Source organism: Nuphar pumila, chromosome 16 (genome assembly GCF_984573655.1).
Source record: "Nuphar pumila chromosome 16, dmNupPumi1.hap1.1, whole genome shotgun sequence".
NCBI classification, from domain to species: Eukaryota; Viridiplantae; Streptophyta; class Magnoliopsida; order Nymphaeales; family Nymphaeaceae; genus Nuphar; species Nuphar pumila.
In genome coordinates, this window is record NC_143264.1 from 37,291,169 (window position 1) to 37,317,799 (window position 26,631).

Genomic DNA, 26,631 nt, shown 5'->3' on the forward strand with positions numbered 1-26,631 from the left:
GATTCCCGAGAAGTGTGTCGATTAACTAAAACATGATTTGGCACACGACTTCCTTCTCGAAAGTGCACTGCTGCCCATGTCGCGGCTAGCGGTGCCTGGTAGGTATCCGGAAGCGTAAAGCCCCAAGAATCCGCAAAAGTGGGAGGGGGCGGCCCGCTGGTCCAATGATCTGAACCGATAGAAGAACGCTCAAGTCTTCCTACCACAGAGCTTCTGCCCCTCACAGAACGACAGCGTGTTCTTCTTGCGCCTCTTCTGCGTCCCAATCTTTCACCATCCGGAGGGTTCATTTTCTTTGGACAAGAAAAATCCCAAATACTCATGTAAGGTATACTCTAGTCTAATAGTATAGAAAAAGAGAAATTAAATTACTTACAGTGCGATGCGGATGCTCGATGACCAAGAATCACTGTTTCGATCTGCTCTGATACCAAGTTGCAACGCCCCAAAATTTCGAACCTTATAAATTCCTTGAAATAGTTGGAAAATACTTTTTCTTTACAGAGTTTATTTCTAAATCAGCGGAAACGATTTCTTTTAAAAGAAAAAGACGGGTTTGACAACCTTGGGCACGTTAGCGAGAAAACAAAGATTTACCATGGACGATCTGCAATAATACTTAGGAAACCATTCCTTCTATTTGAAGAGAGTATCAAGTTTGTACAAAATTTGGGTTTCCTCAAGGGAAAACCGTATCAAAAACAAAAAAATGTTCAGGAGAAACACTACGAGCAGAAACAGTGGATCCTTAAATCATCTCGCAGTCGCGCCATCGCCAGATGCACCTAATCGTCACCTGTGCCCATGAAATGGGTTAGTTTTGCGAAAAACTAGCAGGAGAGTACAAAGACAGAAAGAACTAAATTAGGCATAGATAATTTATGCAGCAGGTAGTAACGAGCAAACTAAGCAGATAGACTGGAGGAATAAGCTAAGTACAACAAACTGAAAAAAAAAGGTGTGCATGCTCAATTTAGTTATTACTTGATAACCGACCATGCGGGTACATACATGGCACGTGAGTCGAAACAGTCGAGTCCAAGCCGAGTGTTCATTATGTTAAGTATTTTAATATACCTCGGTTGTCTGACTGAATCCTATTCCTATGGAGACGACCGATGGTCGAGAGAGTAAGTCCCCAAGGCCTGATAGGGATGCATCCAACTTCTGCAAAAGTGTTAGGCTAACTTATGTAGCCCCTATCCCTCCCCCTAACCTCCGATGACGGGGGAAAAACGGGTCTTTTGCCCTTTTTGAAAGCCATAAATGGGTTGTCTATCGGAGTTGGTACCCTTCGTCCTCTCTCTTGACGAAGCAAGGTTGAATTGAGCGCGACGGGGTTTCTTAGCCGTTGCCTCATTCTTCATGCTCTGGTCCATTAGACCGAAACGAGCATCTTGCCTATGAAGGCGATCCCACTCTTATATGTGTTTCCAACAGCCTGCACTAAGCATTAATCGAAGTCATAAGACTCTCTCATCCAATCGTCGTAGTACTATCATGTCTCGCATGTTTAAGAAGTACACTTACGAGAAAAGGGATACAGGTCCTTAATAGGAGCCTCGGGAGTGTGTTTCGCAAAGATATAATGTTTTTAAAAAAAAACTATTTTAACATATCAAATCTTTCGAAACCACACACAATCTTGCCAACATAAGGCATGTGATTTTCTCGAATCTGACATCCGATGACGCAGTGTCTGGGTGCTTTGTAAGTCACGACACTGGTTTTGGTAAATGGGTTTCACAAAGGAACCTATCACCCAACAACTTGGTCTTGCCCCAGATCAAGGGTTTTCCCAAAACATATCGGGTGGAAAGAGGAATAGGTATTCCTCTCGAATACACTGAGTCTATGGCAAGGAAAAGAAACAAAAGATAATAATGCGAAAAGGAAGTGCCTGGGCGCGAAGCGCGACGGCAAACAGGAACTACGAAAGCAAGGGACAAGGATCGCGAAACCGCATCCTTGAATTAAAAGACAGTAAGTAGTAACTTATGAAAGCAAAGGCCTGGGCGCAAAGCGCGACGGCAACAGAAACAGAAAGTGCGTAAGCAAAGGACAAGGACCGCGAAACCGCGTCCTTGAATTAAAAGACAATAAGCAGTAAACACGAAAGTAAAAGCCTGGGCGCAAAGCGCGACGGCAAACTGAAATACGAAAGCAAAGGACAAGGATCGCGAAACCGCGTCCTTGATTTAAAAGTGTACTTATATACATATAAGTATATAAATATATCATTAAGTCCTTTCGATTATCAATTATTTAAGCTTGATTTAATTATTTAAGTCCTTGTGCATCTTCTCCTACCTTGGGGTATTGCGAGGATGGAGTCTTCTACGAACGTAAGTTATCGTCGGTTTAGTTCGCGGGGCGCGAACGGGCTCCGTTGCGTAACACTGCAAAAGTATGTAGTTTAGCATGCATAAAATAAATATAGATAGGGAGAAAACTCAGTTTCTCCGCAATCCAAAGCAGGGGTCATTGGCCCCTACCGTTGCGAAAGAGAACGGGGTAGGGTCCAATGACCCATGTCGTTTAAAGGGGATGGGTATAGGGGTCATCGGCCCCTGCTGGATTTCTAAAGGAGGGCAAGGGCCTTCGAGGCCCTTGCTGGGTGTTAAAAGAAGGTGGGGCAGGAGCCGAAGGCTCCTGCCAGCCTTTCTTTAAAAGAAAGGGGCCGATGGCCCCTACCAATGAAATGAATAGGATGGGGGAGAGTGCAGGGGCCAAAGGCCCCTGCCAAGCCCTTGCTCGCCAGAAAAAGAGACAAGGGCCTCTGGCCCTTGTCGGTTAAAAGAGGGGCAGGGGCCAAAACGGCCCCTGCTGGGTTTTTTTCCCAAAAGAAGGGAGGCAGGAGCCAAAGTGGCTCCTGCTTCTCTTTTAAGGAGAAGAGTAGGGGCCATCGGCCCCTACCAAAAGAGAAAAGCAGGGGCCTGTCGGCCCCTGCCAGAAGAGAAGGGAGAGAGCGCAGGGGCCAAAGGCCCCCTGCGGCTATCTAAGAGGCGGCAGGGGCCAATGGCCCCTGTCGTTCGTGGAGAAAAAAGGGGGGGGGGGGGGGGCAGTCGCAGGGGCCTTTGGCCCCTGCTTGCCGTAACAGGAGAGGAGACAGTGAGGGAGGGGGCTCACCTGCGGCTGCCGGAGAGAAGGGAGGACGCCGGGGAGGTGGTTGTCGAGGAGGGAGCTCGCCGGAGAGGGTGGCGCCGTGAAAGGGGGGGGGGGGGGTGGCCTGCGTCGGCAGAGGGAGAGGGAGATGGAGTCGGGGGAAGAGAGAGCAGAGGGGAGAGAGACGAGAGATGAGAGAGAGAGTCGGGGGGGTCGGGGGAGGCTCGTAGGCCCTCCCCTCTCCCCTCTCGTCTTTTAATAGGGAGGGGGCGCACACAGGGCCCGCCCCCTGTGTCGCCGGAGAGGCCCCCTGCCGTGGGCTGCCAGTCCCCTCGAAAAGGGTTTTCGAGGGGCTGGCACAGGTTGGATCCGGGTCGGGTCTGGACCCGACCCGGGTCCGATCTTTAATATATATATATATATATATATATATATATATATATATATATATATATATATATATTTTTTACTGGTTTTACAGACATGGACATGCACAAAATTAAGCCGCCAAGAGCACAATCACAGCACCCACAATGGGCGCATACAAAGAAGACTCTCAAATATAAAATAATATTTTATTGAGCTTTCAAATATGCTTGTAAAACATTACAAGAATAAGGGGATTCATCTAATTTATATACACACATAGATGAGGGCAAAATGGGCACAAAAGAGAGCCCATTGTAAACGTTGAAGCTAGTGAAAACCTTTTTAACTTGGGTTTGAAACCTCGGGCAGGTTATATTCCACTCAAAATGATATTATACTGAATGTAGCATAAAAAACAATTTCATTCAAAATATTGCAGACCCAAACTGGATGTTGCAGATCCAAAAGCATTACAACACGATTGTCTCAAAATTTATATATATATATATATATATATATATATATATATATATATATATATATATATATATATATAATCCAGTGCTCGAGAAGGAAAAATGACGAATGTATCTAGACATGGTCTGAACATCCTATTCATCAGGCCCATGAAAGCAGCAAGTGCATTAGTGAGTTCGAAAGGCATTACCACGAACTCATAATATTCATACCTCGTCCTGAAGGCAGTCTTCTACAGAGTTACCGAAAGCGCCCTTGGGAGTGGGGAAGCGCGCTTCCCCGAAGCGTGTTTTGGAAGCGCAAAATGTTGTGCTTCCGAAACATGCTGGAAAGCGCACAAAAAAAATGGGATGCTTGCTTCCTCTTTTTTTATTTTTTTGTATTTTTATTTATTTTTTTTATTTTTTTATTTTTTTATTTTTTCGCTTCCCCCTCACTTCCTAGGCCGCTTCCGGTTCACTTCCTAGGTCGGTTCTGGTTCGCTTCCTAGGTCGGTTCCTGCTTCGCTTCTAAGTCGTTACACGCTACCCGCTTCCTAAAATTTTGAAAGTGCCTCTCTTCCCATTTCCGCTTCCCCTTCCCGTATCGCTTTCCGCTCTCGCTTCCTCGATTGGCAACTCTGGTCTTCTGGATGTCCTCTTCTTTTATCTTGGGTTGGTGATATCCGGATCTAAGGTCAATTTTGAAGAATACTTTGGTCATTTGTAGTTGATCGAGTAGATCTTCGATTCGAGGTAACGGGTACTTATTTTTTACGGCCGCCTGGTTGAGCATCCTGTAGTCGATGCACAACCTTAATGATTTATCCTTTTTTCTTTATGAACAACACAGGCGCTCCCCCAAGGTGATACACTTGGTCTGACGAATCCTTGGTCCATTAAGTCCTCGAGTTGGTTTTTCAGTTCCCTGAGCTCAACAGGTGCCATTCAGTAGGATGCTTTAGAAATTGGTGTTGTTCTGGTTAAGGATTCAGTTTCAAACTCACCTCAGAAAGCAGAGGGAGTTCTAGCAACTCTCCGGAAAAAATATTAGAAAATTTTCTTACCACCTAAAGGCTTTCAAGTGGCGTAGATGTCAACTCAACTGCCGAGAGATTGACCAGGAAGGTCATGCAAGCCTTCTTGAGGTACTTCTACACCTTTAACGATGATATCACTCATTTTTGCAGAACAGGTATAAATAGCCTGAATTCTACCTTAGGTATCTCGAGTCAAGACAGTATGACTCTACCCTCGCGGCATAAGATTTTAGCATGATTCTGGCCTAACCAACTCATGCCCAAAATAGCGTCGTACTCTGTCATCTCGAGTAGAACCGTGTTTGTAAAACCTGACTCAAGGAAAAAAATTGGATCCAGGTTAGATCCGACTGGATCCAGACCCGGATCCAGACTCGGTACCCCCTATAATATCCCGTATTTTTACACTTAGTCATTTTCAGGTTTTTCAAAAAAATTTGGTTGTCTAGGAGAAAAAACGTTTGAGGCTTCATTTTTAGACTAAAGTCTTTGAGTCTGGGCTTGACCCAGGTCTCATCCACAAGGTCAAGGCGAGCCAAACGAAGCGTGGCAAAGAGTTTTAATTTTGACCTTTAAATTCAAGCGAAATTCAGGCAAATTCGGGTTATTTTTGGGCAAAATTTAAATTTTAATATTCGTGTAATATATCGTTGGATGTGTCTCGGAATTCTGAGTGCAGTGATATTTTACTTTTTTGTATCCAAGTCTCGGTTGGCCCGAAAATCGTGTTTTTATGAAAATTGAGCAGTTTGTCGAAACCGGTCCGGAGTTGGATCGGATTGGATCCAAGGCCTAGGATCCGAGTTTTTATGGATTTGGGTCCTATTTAGGTTCTACGTAAATCTGGATTTGATCCAGGTGTTACTGCAATTTTTGTTTTGGGTATGGGTTTGGATCTTGGATCCAGATCCAAGCCCAACGTTTTTCTAGCTTTAAATTGTATATAAAGCTTTATTTTGGGTTTAAATAAGACTAAGAAGCCTTTAGGGTTAATTTAGTTATTTTTGAAAGTTTTTAGATATTTTAAATTAATTAATATTTAATAAGTAAATAATTAAATAATATCAATTCAGAATTTGTATTTTTGGGCTGAGTGGGACTCTCTAAAAGACTTCCTATTCTTACCTAAGAGGGGTTAACAGAGTTTTAGAAAGGTTGAAAGTTTTAAGAAAAAGAAAAGTCAACATTTGTTTAGAGTTTCAAAAAAATTAGGAACTAGGGGAGAGTTTCCCCTATTGGAGACTCTCCAGCCCTTGGAGAAAGGGGAAATGTCACCCCTTCTCCCTCACCTTATAAAAGAAGAAAAAAAAAAAGAGGAAAGAAAGAAAAGAGAAAGAGAGAAAAAAAAAGAGAAAGGAAGAGGGAAAGAGAGAGAAGGAAAAAAGGGAGAGAAGAAGAGGAAGGAGGAGGATCCAACCATCCATTCAGTATTTTCCTCGATTTTTACCAAGGTACGGGTTTTTCTCTTGCTTTAGATGAGAAAAGAGGGCATGGATTTGTATTCCATGCCATGCATATATAAGCATATATATGCTGCTATATATATATATATATATATATATATACTGATGATGAAGTTGTTGATCAAGGTGTCATGGCTTTAAAACAGAATGTGTATTCCAAGTATATGCTGCGATACGGATGTTTGATGCTGTCAGTCTCATGAAATTCTGTTTAAACCCTATAGTTAACTGTAGTTATGCAGTGGATGACCTACATGAGCAAAGTTCTGGAATTTTCATTCCAAGTTTCAGAACTGATAAACATAATATGTAGTGTGTTGTAGGTACACATGACTTTTACGTGTATACAGTGTGTCAGGTGTTTCACGAACACCATTCACTTTTGTAATATATGTAGTAGTCACAGATGTGTTTAACTGTTTAGTTATACACTGTCGGTCCCAAGCCCGGATAAAGGAGGAGGGTTGCGTTAGGCCAGTGACAACCAGCATAAAAACTTAGTCACACCCTATATATATGAACCACTATGAGTTTTGGTTCATATCGCCGACCCCAATTGTTTTGGGATGAAGGCATAGTGAAGAAGAAGTCACAGATGTAAACCTTGACCGGTTGGGTCTGTCCAACCCCAACAGAAAAAAAAAATGTTTTCATGTTTTTAGCAGGCCCAGCCGAGCCCTTGTTTCGACTGGGCATGTGTTGTGGTTTTGAACCCAGACGACTGGTTTTGGCTGGGTGTGTTCTAGCAGGGCACAGACCCAGCGAAACAATTGGCTGGGCCAGGTGCCTGCAAACTAAAAAGAGAAAAAACACAGCCCCTTAAAGTATCTATCTACCTACTTTGAAGTTCAAAACAGCTTGTAGCATTTGCTTTCAACTAGATTCCTTACAGTTAGTAGCCAATATTGGTCTCTTTCTATTGGATATGTGGCCTACTCTTCTTCAATTCCATTACCACCTGTCAGATGTCCAGTTCACTGTTTTGTAAATATAGCCCATAACAATTTCAAGTGAAGTATGCAGTTATCATGTGGATCTTACAACTTTTTCTATTGCCTTAAAATTGTGGGGTATGAATGGATCTCCTCTCCATTATGGTCAGGCTAGATAATATGCAAGGGTGAAGCCAAGCTTATCATAAAATTTCACTTTGTTCAATCTGTTGGCTGAGCACATTGTCAATTGTGGAGGATTTTTCATAGGTTTCATAAGATATTTGGAAGTCTGGCACTTATGTGAGCTTTACCGCAATCACCAAATTATGCTCTACTTCCTGAACTTTGTTGCTTGTGGTTTTTCTATCCTTGTTATACTTTTGTCACATGGACAGTGAGTCTCTGACCAATTCATCGTATTTCCATTGAATAATTGAGATTAATGGAACTTCTGTTTTTCAAAGTCAGTCAAGGCAGTAGGCCTCAAACTTCTGATCCCTATGGCATAGATCCATGTTGTCTGTTCTCTATTGACTTTGCCTGCTGAGTGGAACCAGTGTTGTAAGGCCTGCTGCTTATTGGTTCCACAAGATGTTGAAAAGCCTGACAGTACTTTCATCGGCTTTGCTGCCACTATCAACATTAGTCTTTGCTTTTTGAACTTGGCTGATAGGTAGGGATCTCCTTTGTGTTTCTGTTTACATGATGTCAACCCCTAACAGTTGCAGTCATATTGCTATCACACAATCCAAGTGCTTTGCAAGTGCCAATGTAGTGGTTGAGGGGAAAGTCATCTTCCTGTTGAGAATTTACCTTCTTCTGAACAGAATATTTGAGTTACAGGTGCGATATTCATACAGGTTTCATAAGTGGTTGTATGCTCAATATATGCATAAGTGAGGATTGAATTAGCATATGTAATTTACAGTTATACTTAGAAATTTTCAGATTTGCTACTCGTATTATGTTCAGCCCTGTGCATATAAAGGAATGATTTGTTTCACTATCTTGTACTTGATATATATGATGCTAAATCAAAGCAACATTGCAAGTCTGCACCCTTTGCATGTGCATACATTAAATTGTTATGTTTGGTATTCACTTGTTTACTTGAGCAAGCTTATGAATGAAAGCATCCATTTAACCGGGATATGTGAACTCACACACATGCATATGTATATTATTGTTTCATGCACATCTTTAAATTGTCATAAATGAATATGCATTGTGAAGCATTCAAAAGTAATGCATTGTAGTATGCTACTCATGATTTTTTTGTATGATGCATCGATGGTCGAAATGAATCATCGTGGGCCTCGAGCTGTGGTTTGCTCCCGCTTTATTTACTTTTAAATGCATCACAAAAATCACCTTTATTTTGATTGCACTATATTGTATTGTTCTATGTGTTTCCACATGCGAGAGTCCATGATGGTTTTCGCAAAGGTAGATGCGAGCTTTTGCCTTTGCTTTTGCATGCTGAATTGCAAAACTCAATAATTGGCTTTTAATAAAAAGATAATGAATAAGAACAATATAATATACGTTCTGAGATTTCTCATTGAAAGAATGAGAATCTTAGAGATTCGGTTTTGGGAGACCACGATGATACAAAACTCCATGTGCTTTACTATGACCCCTGAACCTGATATTGAGGTTATTTCTCCTAGACACAGTTTTAGGGAGAGTCTGCTACTTTACCTGGGGGTGGTGTGTTCTACACAGTTGTTGCTTTGATATACCAAAAAAGTGTTGCTTTGGTATACCAAGAGGGTCCTGTAAACGTATCTTCAACAAGATACTAAGATCAAGACCTTAATATTCTTGATAATAAACTTGACACACATGCACAATAAGAACACTTTAGAACACGTGTGCACAAAAGCACAACTCACAAAATCTCACAAATGCACAACGGCATAAAAAATATTGGAATCACTTTATTGAGCACTTGGGCTTTGACTCAAAGCCTTAAAAACACACAAGGGGGAATACCCCTATTTATACACAATGGGAAGCCATGGAGGGGCTCCCAATATGATCGTTGGGACCCCTCCAACGATTATAATTATAACCGTTGGAAGGGCCCGACGATCATGTTGGGTGGGCCCCTCCATGCACCAAAAGGAAAAAAAGAAGGAATAAAAAAAGAGAAAAAGAAAAAAGAAAAAGAGAAAAAAGAAATGGAAAAAATACATACATATTCGAAAAAGAATGTATAAAATGACGAGTATACCCCTTCGGCTAAGGTGATATATATATAATAGGTAGATACATATACATATATTGTATATATGTATATGTATTACCTTATATATATAAAATATATAATAGATTACATGATTAGATTACATAATTTAACACCCCCCTCAAACTTAGGGTAAGATGACCGAAAGTTTGTCAAGGAGAAAGTTGAATTGTGGAGCACACAATGCTTTGGTGAAGAAATCTGCCAACTGATATTCTGAAGTGACATATGGAAGATCAATGACTCCTTTCAAGTAGGCTTCACGAACATAGTGACAGTCCATCTCAATGTGCTTAGTCCACTCGTGGAAGGTATGATTTTTGGCAATATAAATTGCACTCTTGTTGTCACAGCATAGCTTAGTGGGTCCTTCTAATGTGATTCTCATGTCTTCTAGAAGCTGATGAATCCATACAATTTCCATGGTAGTAGTTATCATGGCACGATATTCAGCTTCAGTCGAAAATAAAGAAACTTTTTGTTGTTTCTTACATCTCCACGAGATCAGTGAATCACCTAAGAATACACAAAAACCAGTGGTGGAGTGACGGTTATTTGAGTCACCTCCCCAATCAGAGTCAGTATAAGCAATTAATTTTAAAACAGACGAAGAGGATAGAAATACTCCCTTATTTAGAGTACCCTTAATGTATCTTACGACTCGTAAGATAGCACTCATGTGGACGGATGTTGGTGCATGCTGGAACTGACTTGCAGTATGCACTGCATGAGAGATATCTGGTCTGGTAATACTCAGATACATCAACGATCCTACAAGTTGTCTGTAGGGAGTAGGATCGGAGAGAACACCATCATCAATCTTCATTTTAGCTCCTACTATAGCAGGAGTTTCACAAACCTTATTATCTGTAATACCTGACCTGTCAATAATCTCATATGCAAGCTTAGTTTGAGACAAAAAATACGCTCTATGAGAATATGCTACTTAAATACCCAAAAAATAAGTTAGAAATCCCAAGTCAGACATTTCAAACATATCCTTTAAAATTGTCTTTATGCTTTTAATTCCTTTAGAATCGCTTCCGGTTATAAGCATGTCATCCATGTATAGAAGTAAAATAACAATCCCTGCATTGGATTTTCTAACAAACAAAACAGTATCAGTAAAACAAGATGAAAAAACCATTTTCTAACATTACGAAGTTAAACCTATCATACCAAGCCTTGGGGGCTTCTTTTAAACCATAAAGTGTTTTTCGAAGGCGAAACACTTTTCCTTTAGGAGACTCCATTCCAGGAGAAGCATCCATATAAACTTCTTCATTTAGATCTTCGTTTAAAAATGCATTCTTAACATCCATTTGATAGATGTTCCACTTGTTGATCGAGGCAACGGTTATAAGACATCTGACAGTGACCATTCGAGGTACCAGGACAAAGGTTTCTTCATAATCAATCATATATTCTTGACTATATCCTTTTGCAACTAAACGGGCATTGTATCTCTCGAATGACCCATCACTCTTAGTCTTAACCTTAAACACCCATCTACACCCTATTGCTTTATTACCTTTAGGAAGGTCTTGAAATTCCCATGTCTTAGCTCTAAGTGCTTCGAGCGCATTATCCATTACGACTATCCATTCAAGACATTTTCGTGCTTCCTCGAAGTTTCTAGGTTCTATGTAAGAATGAATGGCGCTTAGACAGGCTCTATGTTTAGGTGAAAAAGACTCATATGAGATGAACCTAGAAGGGGGTTTTCTATGTCTTTCGGTCCTATGAAGGTTTTCCTCACTTTGAGGAGCAGTCCCACTAGCATCATCATATCTTTCGAGGGCACTTCTGAAAGTATTTCTATCTCTATGAGTGTAGGTTATGGGATCTCTATGTGGTTCCTCATTGATATGTTGATGAAATGAAGAGGACACAGGACTGGTTTCATTATCACTTGAGTCATTCTAATTCGACTCATCATCACTAGTTTCATCACTTTCAGTTAACAGATCAAACAAAAAAGAATAGTCTATATTCTCGTCATTAGATTCAAATTTTTCGAAACCACTGAGCTTTTCTAAAAAGCTTACATTTCTTGAAACATATAGTTTATCATTTTTAATATCATAACACCGACAACCCTTTTGAGTTTCGGAATAACCAAAAAAGGCACAAGGAATGGCCTTGGGGGAGAGTTTGTCATTTTTATCAGTAAGGACAAAACATTTGCATCCAAAAACCCTTAACCTGCTATAATCAGGTTCTTTTTCGTATAACTTTTCAAATGGGAAAACCTTGTTCAAAATTTTTTATGGGAGTCTATTTATGAGATAGACCGATGTAAGGGCTGCCTCAGCCCAAAGTCTTTTCGGAATATTTTGTGAAATGAGCAAGGTTCTAGTTATTTCAATGATATGCCTATGTTTTCGTTCAGCCAACCCATTTTGTTGTGGGTTTTTTGGACAAGATTTTTGATGGAGAATACCATGACTTTCAAGATAACTTTTGAATTCATTGGAAAGATATTCGCCACCGGAGTCGGTTCTAAGAATTTTTAAACTTTCATTGAATTGATTTAAAATCATCATATGAAATGTTTTAAAAATCGAAAAAACTGCATGTTTATGTTTAAGAAAATATATCCAACTAAATCTAGTGAAATCGTCCACAAAGATAACATAGTATGAGAATCCTCCTTTAGATATCACCGGAGCCGGACCCCATACATCGGAGTGAACAATTTCAAAAGATTTTGTTGTAAACATGGATCTTTGAGTAAAATGTAGGTTTTTTATTTTCCCAAGAATACATTCATTACATATAAAATTTTCATTACAAAGATGCTTAATAAAAGGCAAATAAGAGATTTTAACAATGTTGGGATGCCCCAATCTCTTATGTCATACATGAATATCTTTGTTTTGAGCAACATTACGAAATTGGTTCTTGGGAATTTGAAGAAAATCAACATAGTAGAGATCTCCTCTCCTAGAGCCTTCCCCAATCAACTTCCCGGATTGGCGATCCTGTATCCAACATTTATTAGAAGAGAATTTTATATCGCAACCATAGTCCGAGAGTTGAGAAACCGGAAGTAAATTTAAGTTTAGTTTTTGTATAAGACTAATTTTTGGAATAAAGAAGTCTTGTTTTTCAAAATTGCCCATTCCTTTAATTTCAAGAAACACAACCCACCGCTGGCAATTTGTTCGATCGTAGCGGCATAAACACAACCCACCGCTGGTTTCTGCTCTGTCTGCTTTGGTGGTGGCAATCGCTGGGACAGAGGACATTGTTGTGATTGTTAGGAGGGTCGTGTTGGTACGACATTTCTCCGTTGATCATCCACAGCCTTCTTGCAACACTCTTTTATAAAGTGGCACTGCTTGCTGCAATACAGGCAATCACCTGTATTGCGGGGACTTAATTGTCCGAGGTGATATGCGCTAGACCTCGGGCAACTAAAGTTGGACTATTGGTGGAGCTGAGTGGCTCATTCCTTCTGTGCTATGTCACATGGGTGTGGGTGCAAGGGTGCAGCACTTTCAAAAACCTTGGGTGCGGAGGTGCGGCAGGGGAAAAAATGTAATATATATATATATATAGAAAGGGGTTCCGGTGGTTCCCCCCGGCGCGGGTCCATTTCATAGGGCAAAAATTTTTTTTTAAATCCAAAAAATGGACCGAAATGACCCTGGATGCGGTCAACGCACCAAGGGTCGGGTTGACCACACCCGCGTCGAGTCACGTCGACGCGGGTGCGGCACCCTGCTAGCCGAATCCCTGTGACATAGCTTCTGCGGTGGCCTCTTGGCCGGTGGAGCAGAGTTCCTTCCTTGGAACTCCTTATGGGAGGATGGTCGTGATACCTGCCCACCCGGGAATGACATCTTGTTATGTCACTCAATCTCAGCTGGTTTCTTTCCTACGATACCCTTGAATCATTTCAAGTCCTCGCTCAGCTTGGTAGTTGCTGCTACGGGAACCTGGAATGTCTGTGGCATACTCGTTAATACACGAGACCGCAATCCATTCTTCAATCCTCGAACATACTTGTCTGCCCTCTTCTAGTCAGTTTCGAATAATATAGGGCATTATCGTCCAAGGTTTTCAAACTTGGCAGTATCGTCCGAGATTTTAGAACTTGGTAGTGTAGTCGATTAGATTCATACTGCCTTATCACAACTCTAGGAATTCTATTTTCTTTTTGTTTATGGAGTGTGGAGGGAAGTAGTTATCGAGAAAGGCCTTTCGAAAATTCTCCCATGAGATAACCTCATTCCCCAAAAACTGGATCCATTTGGTGGTGTTCCACCACTTCCGCGCGTTGTCCTCAAGACGATAGGTGTTGAAACCCGTTTTCTTTTCCTCAGACACCGATATCAATGAGGAAGATGGAAATGAAGATAAAGAAGGAGATGTTGATGATGTTGACGATAGGTATCACCAACATTGTATTTTGTTTGAATTTTGAAAAGCTTGGTTGTAAAACATAAGTCTCAAAAACTTTTTTGTCTTTGTGTATCTTTAGTTAACTTATGTTGTTTTGTGAGTTCTGCAAGTTGTGGCTGATGAGTTTGTTTTCATTATTTGTTACTACAGAATTAGATATTTTGCATTTTTCTTATTAGTCATGAATACCATTAATGGGTTATTGTATTGATTCTTGGGTGATTAATCTTTTATGTGGCTGACTAAACTTAACTCTTTTCATCACAAATTAGTTACCATCAAATATCCTATCTAAAAGCAACTAATTTTACATATACTTAGAGTTCAGTGATATTCGAGGACCATCTGCACAGAAAATATTCAAGCAAATGTCCTTTATTTGTCATCAAGTTCCATCTGCCCTTTTGGACAGAAAGGTCCGCAACCACCCCAGTTTTTCTGCTGTATTGTTATCCTCTTCTTGTTTTCACTCCAACGAGGGTGCAGTAGCCATCTAGGTATAAATGTAAATTACGAAAGATAACTATAAAGAATGTGAAATTGCTACATAGATATAAATATCAAATAAGCTCGTTCACTTATCACCTTTCTTCTTTTTAATTTTTTCTTTATTTTTTGTGGTGTAAAATCCACTGAAAACAATTAATCCTAGAACATAAGTGATAAAAAGGAATTTATTACCATGTCTAATAAATCAATTTTGCAATTGTCTAGCTAATATGCAAAATTTTGCTAGAATAGTCTGTTCTACCTTCCTATATCTCACACTTGTGCATCTATCTTTCATCATTTAAAATTGATGTAAAACTGTCTAGTGCTTAAAGCTAAAAACTTAAAATAGATAATCTTTCAAGTAGTAGCATCTGACAGCCAATGGTCTAACACTAGTGAACTTCTAAAACAAAACATGTTATAACAACTTTCATCACAAGATGCACAAAAATTGCAGAACATGATGAATAACACGTGAGAAATTTCAAAAAAAGTAAGACATTAAAAATCTAAAATCTTACTTGTTTCTGTGCACATCGATGATTTAAGACAACATCACCCAAAGCCTACAAAAGGTCACACAATATACTTATCATACCAATTTATGACAGTCTATACAACTGAATGCAAGGAACATAAGGGAAAAAAATGAATTAACTCTATCAGGATAACTGAAAAAACATGATTGTTTAAACTAGATTTATTAAAAATTGTTTTTGAGATATATTCCTTGTGTCTATCTTAATGGCTATTGTATCTTGCTTAAATTGTTGCTAGTTTTTCTAAAATTTAAAAAAAAAATATTATTTATAGTTATTTTTCTTGATACTTGCTTTTAAAATGGTTTAGATTTTTTTTTATATATGGTTATGTTTTGTTGGCATCTATGCCATTAGGACTCGCCAAAGAGCCCGCAACACCCGCATCGAAGTGACGTGAGTGCGACACCCGGTGTGGCAAAATTCACATTTTGCCGCACCGGGTGCAGTCAATAAACCTTGGATACAAGACGGAACCTAAGGTTATATGTGTCCAAAATGGACTCGATCAACTTTGACCAAGTCCGATTTGGTCCACACTTAAAAAAAATTTATGGGGTGGTGTTTAGGGCATGACTCCTCTCTTCCCCGCCGACCCCTCCTCCTCCTTTCCCTCCCTGACTCCTCTCTTCCTCTCCCAATGGTGGCGGCGATGACGATAGTAATGATATCGGTGATGGTAAGTCTCTCTCTTTGTTCCTCCTCTTCTTCCTTTTCCTCCTTCCTTCTCCGCCTCCTCGTCTCTTTCTTTTTCTTCCTTCTCTTCCTCCTATCTTTCTTCTTCTTCTTCCTTCTCCTCCTCTTTTTGTTACTGCCTCCTCTCTTTATTCTTCCTTCTCCTCCTCCTCCTTTCTTCCTTCTCTTCCTTCCTCCTCCTCCCCTCGTTGGTGCAAGGGCCGAACCCAACAAAGCTTGGATTGGGTTCTAACTTCAGCTAGTTTTTCTATGAATTTTATTTTAAATAAAAAATTATTTTTTGGTTTTAATGAAGAAAATGGTGAATTTATGCATGATGAATGGTAGATTGTTAATTTTATTTATTACATGAATTTATACATGATGAATTGATAATATGATAATTATTTTTATTTCATTAGTGTTAACTTGAAATTGTTAAAATATATATATATATATATCCCTCCCCACACCTAAGTTTTTTTAAAGTGTCGCATTGCCGCACCCACACCTATGTGACATAGGTTGGCATACTTGACCATCCTCTCTCCATATCTATATATGTAGATATATATATATATATTAACTTGAGTTTCTTTTTAATTGTTGTTCTTGTTTAAAATATATTTGTTTTGAAACTTTATACAAATAGTCTATAACTATTTGTTAACTTATGTCGTTTTAAAAACTTTTTTGTTTTCCCTTAAAAATATTTGGTTAGGATATTTCCCTTTGTATAGTTGGGATGTTTGTTTTGTTCTCTCTGCATGTTCTTAAAAATGATATGGGATGAGAAAGTAACTGTTGGAATCTTGAAGAACTTACGAAGACGCAGATGGTCAGTGCAGGCATTTGGTGAAGATTACTAATGAAGACATTTGAATACTTGAATCCTTTCCTTTGTTCTTGTATTTACAAACTTCCAATTACTCACCATAAGTTTGAGGGGGGTGTTAAGATATATGTATTGTTGGGAATGTGTATTTTCGTACCAAAGTATACCTAGGAGTACTTGGTATAACCTTTTGTATATCTTTTGAATTTCCTTTTGTATGCTAGGTGATTAGCCTAGGTATTGTATAGATTGAGTATACTTAATGTATACCATTAGAGATAGAATAGGAATTTTATTTTATTTATTTTTTAGTCATTATTTAAATGATTGTTTTTTGTTCCTTATTTTTATTTTTTAATTTTTTTGGTCAAAATATGTTGACCAATCTAGCCGTGGGACCTGTCCCAACTAGCCGTCGGGCTAGTCCCTCCTTTCTCTCCCTCTTCCTCTCTTATTAATATTGGTGGATGTGTGCTTTGTAAAGTGAGAGAGTGATGGGTAGTTTAGGTGTGTATAGTATATTATTCTTGAAACCTTAAGTCTTTACAATCCTTTTAAAATAATCATTTTTGAAAGCATAGGTATGGACAATCCTTTAAAAAAACTACATATATTAAACCATGTACTCATTAAAAAAAAGTGAACATATAGACGAACAAAAAAGATCTAGGAACCACATTAAACAGAATAATGGAACTCAAAGAGGAAGGAAAAAAGAGATTTGGAAGATCTCATCGGAGATATAGGCAATAGGAATAGCAGTGGAAATGAAATCATACAGGAAATGAGTGACAATATACACACCAGAAGATCATGCGCATGCATTTCCTCTATACAATGTTTAAGGTCTTCCACAGTACCATAGGCTGAATTTAAGTTGTAAAGATCAGAGGGCATATAACCTGCAAATGAATAATAAGTAATGAATATAAATAAATAGAACAGAATAAAGAGGTTATAGTTTATCCATGACCTACATAAAGCCATTTGAAAGTGTATCTCACAAGCATCAGAGGAACACAGACAAATGCATCTCATTTTGTTTCTTTTTGCCAAATTACAGCATCCATGTTTTCATATGCCACATTCAGATGCAAACCAAACAATTCAAGATCAAAATTAGTCAGCATTATGCATATCTGTTGGCAGGCATAACACTTTTCTCCTCTAACGGATAAGCTAGGTATTAGATGACCATTACCAGATCAAATATGAAAGGGAACTACAAATGTCTGCTGAAATCCTAGAGAAAATGAAGATTCAAGATCTACCCAGGCACTTAGGCATGTAGAGCTAGCCAATGTTATCAACACATTTCCTATCCTCAAGAAGCACTTTATAGCTCAATCAGAATGGCAATGTCAAACTAGAACATCCTATATATAAGCATTCACCTCTTCAGAAGCATAATCAGTTCAACAACGGGAACATAGTTGGGCTCAGATTGGACCCATGAGGACATCTAGCTAACTGTGATTTTATTGGGCCCAGGGACAGTCACATGCCAAGAACTGGACCCAGTTCAAAAAATGCGCAAAGATGGCCTGGGCTGGATCAGACCAGAACTTACTTAAGGGAGGGTGGAAGCTCGACTGGCACCTAAAATACCATCAGGTACCAGGCCTGATACACAATTGATGAACTGCCTACAAGATTTCTGTGAAAAACTAGAGTCGAACACACATCCAGAAGTACAGCTTGCATTCATAAAATACCAGATAAGCATCAAAAAAGCAAAATGTTGATATGCAACCAGTGGAGAATATAAACAATATGTAAAGGACAGGAACAATATCTGAACCTTGAGGAGCAACAGATTCTGTTGGTGGTGGAAACCAAACTGATGTTATTCCACTTTGTGACAAATCGGCAGCTTTATTAGCAAGCTCCTGGTACCATTTTCTCCTCCAGCTTTCCCAATTAAACCCTTGAAACTTCATGCATGCAGCAAGGACAAGAAGAAGACAAAGCATTGAACCAGTGATTTTAAACCACAGAATTCTCGGGAAAGGATGATATAGCATTTATATAAAATGTCAACCCAAACAAGATACATCAAAGTGACAATAGTCACCACATAATGCAATTTCAAAAAATCTGCAAAAAGATTCATTGTAAACTACATCTAAAACCTTTATATATTTCCACTAAAGCTATTTTCAACTGCCCAGAATTCAAATCAAGAATTGCTAGCATCCATGAGACTTTTGTGACAAACTAAACCAAAGTTAAGACAAGAATCAGATTCATGTGCTAAGCTGCCTGAGCTGGTCACATGTCAGAAAAATCAGCTGCATGAGTCTTCATGAGGTGATAATAGGATTAAAATGTAATGAATATCTTGTCACACTTATTTCCAAAAGAAAGAACTTCAATCATTTATCAACTTGTCAAAGTAAGCCACTTTCAATCCAAACCTAAGGACCAAACCATGATAATACATGTCAAAACAAGCAAGGAGAAGGATGCACCACTATGAGCAAAAGAAACTTCATTAGTTCCTAAAGTAAAGAATACAACAATTGCCCCCACACCCTAACAATACAATTCCTAAAATACCCTTATAACTTTGATATAATACAAGAAAGTGACAAAGTACAGTATTACCCCTATATACAATAGTATATATAAGAAGAGGAGTAGCACACAAGTGAGTGATACAGTTGTACATATTCCAGCATTCCCCCTCAAACTTGAAATAATGCCTAACGGAATCATCCCAAGTTTGGAAAGGAATGGCTGAAAATGTTGAGAAGACAAACTTATGATAAAAACATCCACAATTTGCTCTTTTGAGCCCACATTCTCTAAAGATATGATCCCATCTTCATAAGTTCTCCTAGTAAAGTAACAATCAATCTCAATATGCTTTGTTTGTTCATGAAATTCTGGAGTTTTTGCAATATCGATAGTGCTCATATTATCACAATACAATAAGGTTCTCTCAGAAAATGTGTAAAACCCAGTTTTTTTTTAAAAAAAAAAAAGAGATCGGACCCGGGTCAGGTCCAGACCCAACCCGGATCCAACCCGTGCCCAGCCCCTCGAAAACCCCTTTTCAGAAAGGCTGGCAGCCCACAGCAGGGGGGGATCTCCGGCGACACAGGGGGCGGGCCCTGTGTGAGCCCCCTCTTTATAAAAAGGCGAGAGGGGAGAGGGGAAGGCTTACGAGCCTCCCCCGACCCCCCGACTCTCTCTCTCATCTCTCGTCTCTCCCCTCTGTCTCTGCTCTCTCTCCCCCCGACTCTATCTCTCGTCTCTCTCTCATTGCCGACGCCGGCCAACCCCCCTTCACGGCGGTCACCTCTCCGGCGAGCCCCCCCCCCTTTCATGGCGGTCACCTCTCCGGCGAGCCCCCCTTCACGGCGATCACCTCCCCGGCGACCTCCCACTCCCTCCGGCAGCCCAGGTAACCCCCCTCCCTCTCACTGTCGCCCTCCCGATAGCGGCAGGCAGGGGCCAAAGGCCCCTGCGACTCTCCCTCCCTCTACCTTTCGGCAGGGGCCCCCTCTTCTTTTCAAAATTCCAGCAGGGGCCATTGGCCCCTGCCTCCTCTCCTGTTAAGTCGCAGGGGGCCTTTGGCCCCTGCGCTCCCCCTCCCTACTCGTTTCTTTTAAAACCCAGCAAGGGCCTCCTAAGGCCCTTGCCCCTTTTTGGAGATCCAGCAGGGGCCGATGGCCCCTGCCCCTCTCTAACCGACAGGGGCCTCTGGCCCCTGTCCCATTTCTTGTCGAGCAAAGCTCGGCAGGGGCCATTTGGCCCTTGCCTCATCTTCCGAGGGCCGCATGTGTGCATTTGGCCCCTGCGACCCCGTCTCTCTCTCTCTCGTTTTGCCTTCCGACAGGCCAACGGAAAGGGGTGGGAAGCCCCCCTTCCATTCAAGGTAGGAGAAGCCGAGTCTCCTCTCTACCTTTGCTCATTTTTATGCCTTCTAAAATCATATTTTTGCAGTTTACGCAACGGAGCCCGTTCGCGCCCCGCGAGCTAAACCAACGATCACCTACGCTCGTAGATGACTTCTTCCTCGCAATACCTCAAGGTAGGAGAAGTTGCACAAGGACTTAAATAATTAAATCAAGCTTAAATAATTAAAGATTAAAAAGACTTAATGATATATTTATATACATATACGTATATAAGTTCACTTTTAAATCAAGGAAGCGGTTTTGCGATCCTTGTCCTTTGCTTTCGCATTTCCTGTTTCTGTTTGCCGTCGCGCTTTGCGCCCAAGCTTTTGTTTTAGCAATTACTACTTACTGTCTTCTAATTCAAGGACGTAGTTTCGCGATCCTTGTGTTAAAATGTATCTCCCAAAATCGTTGATGTAATATAAATATATATACTTATATAAATAGAGATACATTTACATATAATTCATATATGTATATGTATCTCTATATATATAAATATATATATTTATATATATTTTTCTCTTTTTTATTTTATGTTTACCCGATAAGGGTATAATTGTAATTTCCCCTCTTGCGCATATTCCATTTGGAATATGTTGTACTTTTCTTTCTTTTTATTTTTGTATTTTCTTTATTCTTTTTATTTTTATTTTTCACTTTTCATAAAAGGTGCATTGGGGGGTCCCCCAATAGAGTCGTTGGGGGCTCCCCAACGACTCCTTTGGGAACCCCCTTGCACCTCCTCTTTCTTGTATAAATAGGGGTGTTCCCCTCTTGTTTTTCCTAAGCTTGAGAGTCTCAAGCATTCGGTTCTTTCTATGAAATACATGCCATTGTGCATGTTTATTATTTTTACGCTTTTGCATAATTTGTTCAAGTGTTGTGAGAGTGCCTTCGTGCACATCTTTTCTATTTTATTTGTGCTCGTATGCATATTGTCTTTTCATAGACAATTTCACATGGTATCAGAGCAAGGTTGATCATTGAAGATCGTGGGATTCTCTATTTTCGAGTGCCTCGAAAAACGTGCCTTCCGATCTTTGAAGTTTGAAGTGGTGGATCCTTCTTCTCAAATATTTTAGAAGAATCTTGTGCAAAGTTGGTGTTGGAAAGATTGTGTTGGTACGCTTTTTTCTCTACCTCTTTACTCTCTAATGGGCGAAAAAGAGTCCCATTTTGCTCTTGGTTTCAAATTAAATGGGTCCAACTATCATGTTTGGGCCGGAAATATGAAAGCTCATATAAAATAAAAAGGCCTATGGGGATATGTACTTGGCACAATTCCGGAACCGGAACCCAAGATTACCATAGTAAATGGAGGCGAAATCAAGATTCTTGAGGGAGAAGAAAGAACCAAAGCCCTTGAGGAATATTCCAAGAAACACGATGAATGGGAAATGAAGAATTTCAAGATTCTTTCATGGTTCTTTTCATCCGTAGAAACCAAAATTAATGCCAACATTATTAAATTCAAAAAGGCATCGGAAGCTTGGCATTATCTGGAAAAAATGTACACTTCAAAGGATCTCTCTCATAAGTATTACCTTCAAAAGAAGGCTATCTCCCTTACTCAAGGTGAAATGACGATTAGGGAATACTTTGCCGATCTTTCCTCTATTTGGGATGAGCTTGCAATGCTTGAACCAAAATGGAGTGGAGAGGCAATTGAGCTCCGTCACAAGCAACTTGAAGAAGATCGGTTCTTCAATTTTTTGAATGGGCTAAGGCCCGAATTTGAGCAAATAAGGTCATCTCTTCTCTCCTCTTTTTCTCCCGCTTCTCTTGAAGATGTTCTCACCAAATTAAGTGGTGAAGAGACTCGTATGAATTTATGTAAACAAGGACCAAATGTTCTTGCGGTTCCTTGTAATATTGAAGAAAATAGCGAGGTCAATGCCGTATCCCGACCCGGAAACAATGTAAGAACCTATCGTCCCCCTCATTTTAAATTTCAAAATCAAGGTGAAAATGGTGGTCAAAGAGGAAGAAGGGACTATAGCAAAACTATTTGTCATTTTTGTAAAGAACCCGGGCATATCAAGCCTGTATGTCCCAAATGGAAGAGACTTCTTGCCATGGCTACTACTGGTGTACCGCAGAAGGATGAGGCATCTTCGAGTGGGACCCTTTCCATAAATCAAATAGTGGAAGCTCTTCAACCTCTCCTCAAGGGATCTACTTCCGATGCGGCCATATCCACTTCCTCTCCAGGTAAAATCTCTTGGCTTTTGGACTCCGGTGCATCCTTTCATATGTCCCCAAACATTTTTTCACTTTCCGATTATTCGAAAAATGGTTCTCCATCTTATGTCTCCACTGCAGATGGAACCTCTCTTGAAATTAAAGGAATAGGTAATTTTGAAACTCAAGAATTTTCTATTCCAAAAATCAGATTTATACCTAAACTTAACTTGAATCTCCTCTTTGTGTCTCAACTCACGGACCATGGCTGTGATATTAAATTCTCTTGTGATAAATGCTTAATACAGGATCGCCAGTCCGGGAAATTGATTAGGGAAGGCTTTAGAAGAGGAGATTTATACTATATGGAATCTCTTCAAGTTCCAAAAATTTTGTGTAATGTTGCCCGACATAAAGATATAAATGTGTGGCACAAAAGACTTGGTCATCCTAATATCACCAAGTTATCATATTTACATTTTGCAAAAGACCTATGTAAAAGCTCTTTTTCTTGTAATGACTGCATTCTCGGAAAAATGCGAAGCTTACCTTTTGAGCAAAGAACTATGTTCTCTTCTAAAACTTTTGAAATTGTTCATTCGGATGTTTGGGGACCTGCACCTGTTGTTTCAAAAGGAGGATTTTCTTATTACGTTATATTTGTGGATGATTTTTCCAGATATTCGTGGATATATTTTCTTAAGTTTAAACATGAAGTGTTTTCATGTTTTAAAAATTTTCATTCAATGATTAAGAATCAATTCAACAGCAACATAAAGATATTTAGAAGTGACTCTGGAGGAGAATATTTCTCCAATCAATTTAAGGTATATCTTGAGGATCACAGAATTATTCACCAAAGGTCTTGTCCTAAAACACCTCAACAGAATGGGTTGGCTGAAAGAAAACATAGGCACATTATTGAGACCACTAGGACCCTTCTTATATCTCAAAATATTCCTAAAAACTTTTGGGTTGAAGCAGCTCTTGCTTCTGTTTATTTGATAAATCGCTTACCATCTAGGATATTAGGGAAAATATCTCCCTTTGAGGTATTACATAAGCTTGAACCTGATTATAATAGGTTAAGAGTCTTTGGATGTAAGTGTTTTATACTTACAGATAAGAATGACAAGCTTTCTCCCAAGGCTATTCCTTGTGCTTTTCTTGGTTATTCCGAAACACAAAAAGGTTTTCGTTGTTATGACCTTAGAGATAATAAGCTATATGTCTCTAGAAATGTAACTTTTTTAGAAAATGAGAGTGGTTTTGAAAAAAATGTTTCTCAACAAGAAAATTTTGATTACTCCTTATTTGACTTATTGTCTAGTAATGATGATATATCTAGTGATGATGAGGTATCATTAAACCATGATGAGGAAAATGATGCAGATATTGGTGAACATAACTCACTCAATGAACAAGAAAGTAGAGTTCCAAGTGAGCCTATAACCTACTCTCGTAGAAACCAAGACACCTTTAGAAGTGCTATTGATCAATATAGTGAGCTTTCTCCAATTCTTGACCATAGAAGATCTGAAAGGAATAGAAGACCTCCAACTTGTTTTGTATCTTTTGACTCTTTTTCACCTCGATATAGGGTTTGTCTTAGTGCCATTCACTCTTATTTTGAACCAAGAAATTTTGAAGAAGCTAAAAAATGCATTGAATGGCAAGAAGCCATGCAAAGTGAACTTAATGCTCTTAAAAGGGCAGAAACTTGGGATTTCCAAACTCTACCTACAGGAAAGAAAACTATAGGCTGTCGGTGGGTTTTTAAAGTTAAAACTAAGAGCGATGGCTCTCTAGAAAGGTATAAAGCTCGCTTAGTTGCAAAAGGGTATGGGCAAGAGTATGGAATTGATTACGAAGAAACCTTTGCCCCTGTGGCTCGAATGGTTACCGTTAGGTGTCTTATTACTATTGCATCTATTAAAAATTGGAACATTTTTCAAATGGATGTTAAAATTGCTTTCTTAAATGGTGATCTTAACGAAGAAGTATATATATGGATGCCCCACCAGGCATGATAATTCCTAAAGATAAAGTTTTTCGTCTTCATAAGGCTCTCTATGGTTTAAAGCAGGCTCCCAAAGCCTGGTATGATAGATTTACCAGTGTAATGTTAGAACATGGTTTTTCCTCATGTTATACTGACACTGCTTTGTTTACTAGAAAATCTAATGCAGGGATTGTGATTTTGTTACTCTACGTTGATGACATGTTGATTACAGGTGATGATATTCAAGGAGTCAAGGGTATTAAGTCCGTCTTGACTTCAAAATTTGAGATGTCAGACTTAGGTTTTCTGACATATTTTCTTGGAATTGAGGTTGCATATTCGCAACGTGGTTATTTTCTATCTCAATCTAAACTTGCCTGCGAGATTATTGACAGGTCAGGTATTTCTGATGACAAAATATGCGAAACTCCTGAAGTTGTGGGAGCAAAAATGAAGATTGACGACGGTGTTCCTCTAACCGATCTTACTCCTTACAGGCAGTTGGTAGGTTCTCTAATGTATCTTAGCATTACTCGACCCGATTTGTCACATGCTATACACATCGCCAGTCAGTTTCAGCATGCTCCTACAACCGTTCATATGAATGTTGTGTTTCGCATCATCAGATATTTGAAGGGAACGGTAAATAAGGGAGTATTCATATCCTCTTCCTCTGAATTGAAATTGCTTGCTTATACTGATTCAGATTGGGGAGGTGACCCTAGTAACCGTCACTCCACCACTGGTTTCTGTGTTTTCTTAGGTGAGTCCTTGATCTGATGGCAATGTAAAAAGCAGCAGAAGGTCTGCCTGTCATCCACTGAAGCCGAATATAGAGCCATGGCATCTACCACCATGGAAATTGTATGGATTCGAAGTCTTTTGGAAGATATGGGAGTGTTTATCAAAGAACCAACAAAGCTGTGCTGTGACAATAAAAGTGCAATTTATATTGCCAAGAATCACACCTTTCACGAGCGAACAAAGCATATAGAGATGGACTGCCATTATGTCAGAGAAGAATACTTGAAGAAGGTCATTGATCTACCATACGTAACGTCTGAGTATCAGCTTGCTGACTTCTTCACCAAAGCTCTATGTTCGCCCAGATTTCATTTCCTCCTTGGCAAACTTGCGGTTATCACACCGTAAGTTTGAGGGGGGGTGTTAAAATGTATCTCCCAAAATCGTTGATGTAAATATAAATATATATACTTATATAAATAGAGATACATTTACATATAATTCATATATGTATATGTATCTCTATATATATAAATATATATATTTATATATATTTTTCTCTTTTTTATTTTATGTTTACCCGATAAGGGTATAATTGTAATTTCCCCTCTTACGCATATTCCATTTGGAATATGTTGTACTTTTCTTTCTTTTTATTTTTGTATTTTCTTTATTCTTTTTATTTTTATTTTTCACTTTTCATAAAAGGTGCATTGAGGGGTCCCCCAATAGAGTCGTTGGGGACCCCCAACGGTCACAAATGTGACCGTTGGGGGCTCCCCAACGACTCCTTTGGGAGCCCCCTTGCACCTCCTCTTTCTTGTATAAATAGGGGTGTTCCCCCCTTGTTTTTCCTAAGCTTGAGAGTCTCAAGCATTCGGTTCTTTCTATGAAATACATGACATTGTGCATGTTTATTATTTTTACGCTTTTGCGTACTTTGTTCAAGTGTTGTGAGAGTGCCTTCGTGCACATCTTTTCTATTTTATTTGTACTCGTATGCATATTGTCTTTTCATAGACAATTTCACACCTTGTCCTTTGCTTTCGCATTTCCTATTCTAGTTTGTCGTCGCGCTTTGCGCCAAGGCTTTTGCTTTCATATTTACTACTTATTGTCTTTTAATTCAAGGACGCGGTTTCGCGATCCTTGTCCTTTGCTTTCACATTTCCTGTTTCCGTTTGCCGTCGCACTTCGCACCCAGGCTCTTGCTTTTCGCATTATTGT

The 26,631-nt window shown here is 39.5% G+C and overlaps 1 protein-coding gene across 2 annotated transcripts in view; it reads right to left on the bottom strand.

The window, feature by feature from the left end:
- Window positions 1-26,631, bottom strand: part of LOC149813180 (uncharacterized) — a 152,779-nt gene that overhangs the window by 67,286 nt on the left and 58,862 nt on the right. For both annotated transcript variants that reach the window (XM_089992187.1, XM_089992186.1), the window contains exons 6-8: window positions 18,368-18,500; window positions 17,371-17,468; window positions 15,039-15,083 (exon numbers count right to left, since the gene is read on the bottom strand). In XM_089992187.1, coding sequence (XP_089848313.1) covers window positions 15,039-15,083; window positions 17,371-17,468; window positions 18,368-18,500 — 276 coding nt within the window. The remainder of the gene's footprint in view (window positions 1-15,038; window positions 15,084-17,370; window positions 17,469-18,367; window positions 18,501-26,631) is intronic.